The 8,766-nt window shown below is 40.3% G+C and overlaps 1 protein-coding gene across 1 annotated transcript in view; it reads right to left on the bottom strand.

Moving 5' to 3' along the window:
- Positions 1-4,452: 4,452 nt before the first annotated feature.
- The window catches only part of ZCCHC8 (zinc finger, CCHC domain containing 8), a 21,340-nt gene continuing 17,026 nt past the window's right edge, over positions 4,453-8,766 (bottom strand). Inside the window, exons 12-13 of the mRNA XM_012663408.1 lie at positions 8,518-8,635; positions 4,453-5,630 (exon numbers count right to left, since the gene is read on the bottom strand). Coding sequence (XP_012518862.1) covers positions 4,846-5,630; positions 8,518-8,635 — 903 coding nt within the window. The 3' untranslated portion in view covers positions 4,453-4,845. The remainder of the gene's footprint in view (positions 5,631-8,517; positions 8,636-8,766) is intronic.

The following is an 8,766-nucleotide window of genomic DNA, read 5'->3' as shown; positions in this document are numbered from 1 at the left end:
TTTTTTTTACTGTGATCTGTTCCTTCTTTTGGTTAGATTATATTTTTGGTATTCTGCTTTAGTCATTCTTCTAAGATTTTTTTTTCATTTATCCATGTGTAAAAAAAATTCAATAAAAGGAAAAAAATGACATTGTCTTTCCAGTTTATTCATAAAGAAAATCTAAAATATGATGATATTTAGGGCATGGTGAACCAAATTTGGATGGTAATTAGTAAAACTATTGACATGAAAATAAAGTTAGAGAGTTGTTTAAATTACACCATTTAAATACTAGGAGGAATTAATTTTGCAATACCAGTTTTAGTCAATAAACTACATTATTGGATATCAGAGTGTCCACTTGCAAAACAAAAAGTCTTTTGGAAAATAGAACATCACATTGAAACTGTCAATTCATAAAGGAAAAGATTCAATGATTTGATGTGTAAGAATTTGAAAATTCTGTACTGCAAAAGATGCCATTAACAAATTAAAATATACATGACAAATTGAAAACATAATTCTGCAGCATACCTAACAAAAGGTATGTAACTTTTATAAAGAGTTACAATATGCCAAGTAACCCAACAGAACAATGAGCAAAGCATATAAAAAGAGAATTCATAGAAAAAAATTGCCAATAAACACAAAATATTCAATCTTATTTATAATCTAGGAATGCGTTCTCTATACCTGTTTCCACAAATATTCAAAGGTTTACCTTTAAGAATGTTTATTGCAGCATTGCTAACAACAAAATACTGTCAACAACATTGAGTAAAATGTGGTATACTACTATGCAACCATTAAGAATAATAATTAGGTTTCAAATACTGACATGGAAAGTTTATAATCTCACCCTTATTAAAACATACACTTATATATACAAAATATTTAAAAAGCCAAAACTTAGGTACATGCATTTGCTCAGGAAAAAAGTATACCAAACTGTGAACAATGATTTCCTTTGAAAGTTGTAACTATAAAGGACTTTCACTTTATACTATTCTGTTTTGACTTTTTAGAACAAACATGTATTATAATGAGCAACAAAATCAAAAATTTTCATTTCGGGAAATAAAAAAAGGTATCATGTTTAGAAAATTGTTGGGAAAATAAATTTCTATACTATCTGAAGAAAAATGGTGTAGGTTTCCTCTATGGCTTATTTTCCTTCATATGTATGGCTTTACTATTCCTCCTGCTGACAATTTAAAAATTAAACATTTTAAACAAAGAAAAATGAAGCATCACACTTTATTCTTTAAAAGGCTAAGAAAAGGTGTAATTTAATGAGAAATGAAAATGGACTAAGAAGATGGATCTGATGTGTAGACATTTCACATCAGCTAATAGAGGGGTAAGGGATGTGAATTTTACGAAGAGGCCGTTTCCTAAATCATAAAATTCACAAATTTAGGATGCAAAAGTGGATGACAAAGACATGCTCTGCAGACTGAACGAACGGGGAGGGAGACTTTCCGCTTAATGCAATGTTACAGTGGCACTCCGTTCCCCTCCCCCACACACCATCATTTCTTTCAGAGACCAAAAAAAAAAAATTAATTTCCTATTTTTAGACAGCTGTCATGTTCCCCCGTCCAGTCCAATATGAACATTCTAGCTGGATTGCTGGTGATTTACAAAACATGCCTTGTTCAGAGATTTCTAATTTACTAAGAATATAGACACGGCTCTGTAATTAAGAACTATTTATAAACACTTCCCTTTAACAAAATACTGTAATTTAATCCTAAACATTCACTTCAAAGTGCATTTATACCATTAAATCAAATGAATCTATTAAGTGGAAGGCAAAAGAATTTTCCTAAATCTTGAAGAAAAACACAGGTTATGTGATATGTTATATTGGGTTCTTGGGAACTGGGTCAGGTCTTACAAGCAACTTGGATACTAAACATTGTTACAACACCCTTGTTGGTTTTGCCTGCTAATGAAAATCTACAAGGGGCAAGGCAGAAGAGCAAAATGATTCCAGCAGAGAACTTGAAGAATAAAATCAACTAGGTGTAGGAAGCCTCTTCTTAGTAGAAAATAGACAATTATTTTCACCACTTAAGAAAATGCAACCTTTTGAAAAAGCACTAGGTTATTTTGTATTTCAGTAAGGGCAGTGCCTCCTTTCCACTTACCTACTCAAAGCAAAGACAAAGAGCTGGCCTTGTTTTAGCAACCTGTGCTCCAATCCACATTCCTTCTGACCCAAGACAGAGATTAGGAAGAGATCCCCACCCGCGCGCTCCAAGTCCGTCTTGAAGTACAAGTGTTTGGTTGTTACCTCACCTACCCGCACCTGGAGATTTGTCACAGCACGAACAAGTCCAAACAATAACTTGTTCCTCCACCCAACATTCTCGTCATAACACTCAAGTACAGCAAACAGAACAAACTTTAAAAATGGGGCACCCCCTCAAGGCAACTACCTCCCATTTTTATGTGTTCCCTTCTATCAATTGTCTCTTCCATTCATTCAGAATTTTACTTTAGGATTTATCGTCTTAAAATACCACTCGGATGAGGTCACTCGCTACAGCAAGATGTTTAGATCCTTCTCACTAGTAAAATTCAAACCGCATAGCAAAGCAATCAGAGTTCTTAGCATCGATGAATATGCAACTCTTAGTCTCTCCTACCACCCTACATTTCTTGAGTGTTTTACTTTCTGCTTTACTCACGCTGTTTCCTGTACATTTCAAAGCTCGTTTTGTCTATGGAATCCTCCTACCTACACTTTAAGGATTAGCTAAGGGATTCTCTCTTTCCAGAAGTCTTCAAATACCTGCCAAATGAATACTTAAACCAGTGGTCCTGGGAATTTGAAGCCAGTCTTACATAGGTGATTCTCCCACAGCTCCAAAATGGTCCTAGTAACTTGCCATCTTCCCACGGCCACTTACTAAGTCCTGCTTGACTGAGAGGGACCCTCCATTTTCTCCCACTGCTGTATAAGCTCCTTAAAGGTGGACTCTAGAGTTACTTCTTTTAATGCTCCAAAGCACACTGAGCAACATTGAAAACAAATGTGCCCCCAACTCGTAATTGAACAAATGAAATAGGAGCCAATTTTTTGAGAAATCAGTGCTTTTATAGAGCTCTTGACAGGGAGGCAGTACGGTGGTTCAGAGCGTGGATGTGGGGGTCGGAGAGATCCGGATTTAGTTTGCTAGGTGGCTTACCAGCTGTGTGTCTTAGGCATTTCCTCTAAAAAGTGAAGTTAACAATACCTACCTTATGTGGTGATTGTGAAAACGGGCGAATGCACGAAAATACCTTAATATACCTGGTATGTGCTAAAAAGGTAACCGTCAAGGTATTTCTGGTGCACACAGATGACTCTACCAATGTAATACTTGAAGAGGCATTAGACTGCGATTTAGGGAACAGTCTTTAGTGCAAGACTGGCCTCTCGAGGACCACCTCTTGAATGTTGACAAGTCCCTTTAACCTCTCTCTGCCTCCCCTTCCTTCTTTTTTTCCTTAACTATTTGCCTGATAGAAATGTTGAGTGAGATAATGTATGTAAAAGCACTGTGCAAACTACCATAAAGCATTGCTTTTATTATGTACTTAAACTCAGAGGAAAAAAAGCCAAAGGTATTTTATTCTATTTCTAGCACAGTCTGTGAGGGCCTTAAAAATAAATTCTCCCCCACACCATTCATATAATTTTCGTTCCCTTTATTGTTTATAGAACAGTAAATTTGATTACTCGAGTTCTCAGAAATGAGAAGTAAATCTGGAATGGTTCTATTTTGCTCCCTCTGTTGGCCTCAGAGCAGGATAACACTACCTAAGACTAGTAATTCAAGATCATCTAAACATTTCTTTTCATGAACTTGACTAAGTATAAAGATGTAAGGGCATTTCACATAAAGACAAAAACCATAGTTTCAGCTCTATCTTACATATTTGACGATTAAAAGCAATTTGCTTGTCTACTTTAAAATTTTTAACTATTAATAATCTTAGGATTCAAATCTACAAAATTATTTTTGTACAAGGCTAGCTGCCCTCCATTCATTTTTTTCAAAATAATTGCTTTAAAAGAGTCTGCTGTTTCTATATTTAAAGCTGAAATCCACCAAAAACAAACTTGCAATTTCATATAACTGTTTCCTTTGCTACCACTAAATTTTGCAACCACATAATTCATCTCCACACTTGAAAGGTTATATACACTAATTTAACTGTGAATCACTTTTTTGTATTCAAAGTCTTAGATTATGTATATGCAAACTAATTTATTAAACCTCTGTACACAAAGATGAACACACCTGTATAGCAAGCTTATATGCAGAATGAAGTTACAAAAAAGTAAAAGTGTTATTAAAATTGATGCATGTAAATCACTTATAAAAATACCCCAAATTGATAAAGCTGCTCATCCCTGATTTTTCTCATTTGGTTGTCAGAGTTGAAATATGAATTTAAAATGGTTAGAATTTTTTCTTTTAAAAAGTGATATATTAAACTTATATACAGGATAATTAGCAAAATGTAGAAAGGGAAAACAATGTACAAAAGACAGATAAAAACCACTCTTGATGGACACTCACAATCCAAAAATAGTATAAACCTTAACAAACTATCTCTAAACCAGCTCAAACTTACATTTGCCCCCCACCCAACTTTTCGTCAGTGAGAATAAAATATTGTAAACTAGTAAGCCCAGTCTTCCCATTCTTTAAAATAGGCTTGACTTGAGAACATAATTAAACCTTGGGTAGAATTTTAAACATGGGAGGGACAAATAGGAAAACAATTTTATCTGTCCACTTAGCACTAATTAACAGAAGACAAAGTTATAGATAATTAAATAGCTCCTGGTGCTATGCCAAGCAGTTATTCAGAAGCCTTTTTATTTTTCTGCTGGTTTCGGGGCGAGTTCTTTAACAAGTTTCTTATCCTGAGGTACATGCCAGTAGATTCTGCCATATTCTCAAATTCAAATGGCGTTATTCCCGTTGCAAATTTGCTCATGTCAGGGATAGGGCTGTGAATTTTGGTGGCCATTGAAGGAGTGGTATCTGAGTGAAGGAGCTTCTGGCCACCTCCATTCCTAACGTCACAGTGGGATACGACATTGCCATTATCAAGAGGAGCAGCTTTAGTGTCTACTGGAGCACACTCTTCATTTTCCTCCTGACAGAGCGACGTAGCCTCAGCTTCTGGACCTGAGGAACGTTCAACTTCCGGTTTCTTTGTACAAGTGTCTGGTACCTCAGGCTCGTCCAGTACCACCTGCTTTTCAGATTCTTTTTCCTCCGGGACAGGGAGGTCTAGCTCATTTGGAGAAGGTGACGAGGCAACAGAATTCCCAGTTAAAGGTGTGTCCACAGGAACATCAGAATCACTGTTCATGCTCTCCGCCTGCTCGAGAGCCGCCCATATCCGCCTCTGCTGTTCTTCAAGTTCTTCTAGAGTCAGCGCGTCCTCGTCCATAGCTGCAGATGCTGTCCTGGTCTGGGGCGAGTCGCTGGGAGTCAGGGGCGGGGTGCCCTTGGGGAGCGGAGGAATGAAGATGGGTGGAGGAGTTCCCTGTGGCAGCGGAGGAGGAGTGCCAGGAGGTAATGGTGGCTGGAACTGAAAAGTGTCCCTGCTCTGAGAACTATGAGCTGCCTCCATATCTGAAATTAGAAAGTTAAGAGATACTTCAGCAGTTGTAATGGCATTTGGTTTTACTAAAATTATTCAAACTCAGCTATATTTCACAATTCCAAACTGAATCGCTATACTCACAGGTCTGGGACATGGAATCCGTTTCACTTTTAACACACAAATTATATGCTACTAATAAAACTTTCCACGAGAAAGTGAAAATTAGACTGACTCAATGTTTCTTCTCCTAGGGAGTGAGCTGGCCAGAGAGGTCATTCCCACTGCCCCTCCTTATGGAGCTGTGCCCCTGCAGGGCAGGAAGAAGCTGGATGGGGGTTGCAGTGGTAGAAGGGTGGAAGGGCTTGCCTTGACTTAGGGCCACTGACTGGGTGCTAAGAAGGCAGCCTAGTTCAGCTGGCAGGCCCACTTGGCCTCTCACTAAGCAGAGCTAAAAGCTGGCCTTGATAATTTGACCTGTTACTCGCTGTATGATCACTTAGTAGTTCAGAACCTAGGCAGGAAAGGGATTGCTATTAACACCCTCAGAGAGCCTGACATTTAGCGTGTTGGCAAGCAGCACTGAGAAGTATTAATAACAACAGGAGGGCCGGGCGTGGCGGCTCACGCCTGTAATCCTAGCACTCTGGGAGGCCGAGGTGGGAGGATCATTTGAGGTCAGGAGTTCGAGACCAGCCTGAGCAAGAGCGAGACCCTGTCTCTACTAAAAATAGAAAGAAATTATCTGGACAACTAAAAATACATAGAACCAATTAGCTGGGCATGGTAGCGCATGCCTGTAGTCCCAGCTACTCGGGAGGCTGAGGCAGGAGGATTGTTTGAGCCCAGGAGTTTGAGGTCACTGTGAGCCAGGCTGACGCCACGGCACTCTAGCCAAGGAGACGGAGCGAGACTCTGTCTCAAAAAAAAAAAAACAACAGGAGGACTGATCAGGGGTGAGGAGATACCTGGAGAGGTTTTTGGTGGAAGGACACATGAGGACATGTGAGGCTTTAGGCCTTGGGCCTCAGGGTGTGGCCACAGTGTTCTGATCCTAGCACCTTGTGGAGACTCACACGGGCCCATCTTTGGCCCGTCTGTGGATTGGGCAAGGAACCTCTGGCCACACGGTCCTTTGTCCTCAGCAGGTGATTATATCTCATGGTGACTTTATTTGTAAGTGTGGCCATCTCTAAGGAGGCAGAGGGCCTGCAAACAAAACCAGGTGCCTTTGCTGATGGTTGGGCCCAGCAGGCCTTTAGCAAGTGGCCCCAGGACCTTGAGCTATACTTAGCAGGTGTGTGCAGGCAGGTAGAAGCCTCCACAGATGCCAGCAGAGGCTCAGTAAGCAAGACTCCACTACAGACTGAAGGGCAAGGGTGACCCAGTGAGCTGAGGCACAGACTGCAAAGGTGAGGGCCCAGCATTTGTCAGGAGGTGTGGCTGAGACAAAGTCTGGATGGTAAGAAAATGAGTCATGTCAGGCTCTTACAAATAACCTTTGTTCTGCAAAGGTTCTGTTTGCATCACAGAGAACTAATGCAAAAAAAGGTTCTGCCTGCATTATAGAGAGTTAGCAAGGTTCTAATTAAACCAGGGTTAGTAAGACAAGTGCTATATCTACTGTCCTATATTCCATTCTGGATTGAGAGCTGAGGAAGGAATGTGGAGGCACTCAACTTGGAACCTTAAGGCTCTGGCCATAGGATCAAGAGTCTCACCTCACCATATGGGCTCAGGTTGGTATAAGTGAGAGAAAGAGAGAGAGGCAGAGAGAGAGACACTTCCCCTAGAAGTAGGTTTCTCACTTCAGCATTTCCCTAAAAAGACATAGAAGAGCCCCCAGCACAGGGCTGAAAATGCCTGCACAGAAGCGTGTAGACCTGGTGACAGGGGTGCCACCACCACAAATCCCCAAACTGTGAGAAATGGCAAACGTCTGAAATGATCATACATGCACAGGCGGATTTCTCCCACAGTATTTTATAATAAGCACACAGGACCCAAATTCACTTATTGAGAGATTTTGCCTGACTTTAGGTTCATAGGTGGTGGAGACAGACACTAACACTAACTGACCAGCATCCTTTGGAGACTGAAAGCAAATTTTTGCCCTCACTCAGAAAACACTGAGTCTTGGCTATGGTCTTTGATAACACTGAGAAGTGCAGGACTCTGGGAACATAATTTTGTCTGAGACAAAGGCTATAGGGTTTTCAGGCATTGTCTGTTTTTAAAATTTCACAGGTATGTGACAAAGATTGGGATAATTTTATTTCCTATGAACTCTTTGGCTTTGTTAAAAGTGAGACTGGAGACTGAGGGCTGCAGGTGCTGGAAGCTCTACCTAGGCATCCAGAACCCCCAAGGCTGACACTAAGCAGAGTAAAAAATTTGGGAAAATAATTTGAGGGCTTTGATTTTTAAGTCACTTGTGCAAAATAATTTGATTTTGGACTTTAATTCCTTTGAACTTTAAGGGGATTTAATCCATGACCTTTAAGGTCTCCCTAGCAATTTGAAATGGGAGGGGGTTTCTTGTTCAATTTTGGGGCACTTTTTTTTGTTGCCTTCTTTTTGCTTTTTTTTTTTTTTTTTTTTTAGAGACAGGATTTCGCTCTGTTACCCAGGCTAGAGTGCCGCGGTGTGATCACAGCTCACTGTAACCTCAAACTCCTGAGCTCAGGGGATTCCCCTATTTCGGTCTCCCGAGTGTCTGGACTACAGGCACACCACCATGCTCGGCCCCAGCTCAGCTTTTCTCAGTGATAGTGGTGATGCTGTGGTCTCCAAGAATCAAAGAAAGATTTACTATCTAGTCTGTGCTCATAAAGGAGCTTTGCCTTTCTTACAGAACTCAGGAGCTCACAAATTCCTCCTACCTCCTTGATGAAATCAAAGCCACAGGATGAAACCTACCTGAGTCGAGCTCCATGTCAGTAGGGGAGGCTGCCGAGCTGCTTTCCTTCTTCTGCTTCTTTGGACTGCCTGGGCTGGACTGAGAGGAAGACCTCTTGCTGCTGGACCTCACACTCGGCTAAAGGAGAAATCCAAACACAAGTTAGATGGGGTACACAAGGAACTCCATCCCTTCACTTAAATGATGTAGAAAAACAATCTGAAGCTTAATCTAGGTAAGTGGTAAATTTAGCCAGTTTTCCTTTTGAT

The sequence above is a fragment of the Propithecus coquereli genome, unplaced genomic scaffold (genome assembly GCF_000956105.1).
Source record: "Propithecus coquereli isolate 6110/MARCELLA unplaced genomic scaffold, Pcoq_1.0 Scaffold81, whole genome shotgun sequence".
NCBI classification, from domain to species: domain Eukaryota; kingdom Metazoa; phylum Chordata; class Mammalia; order Primates; family Indriidae; genus Propithecus; species Propithecus coquereli.
This window is presented reverse-complemented; position numbering and strand designations above follow the sequence as displayed.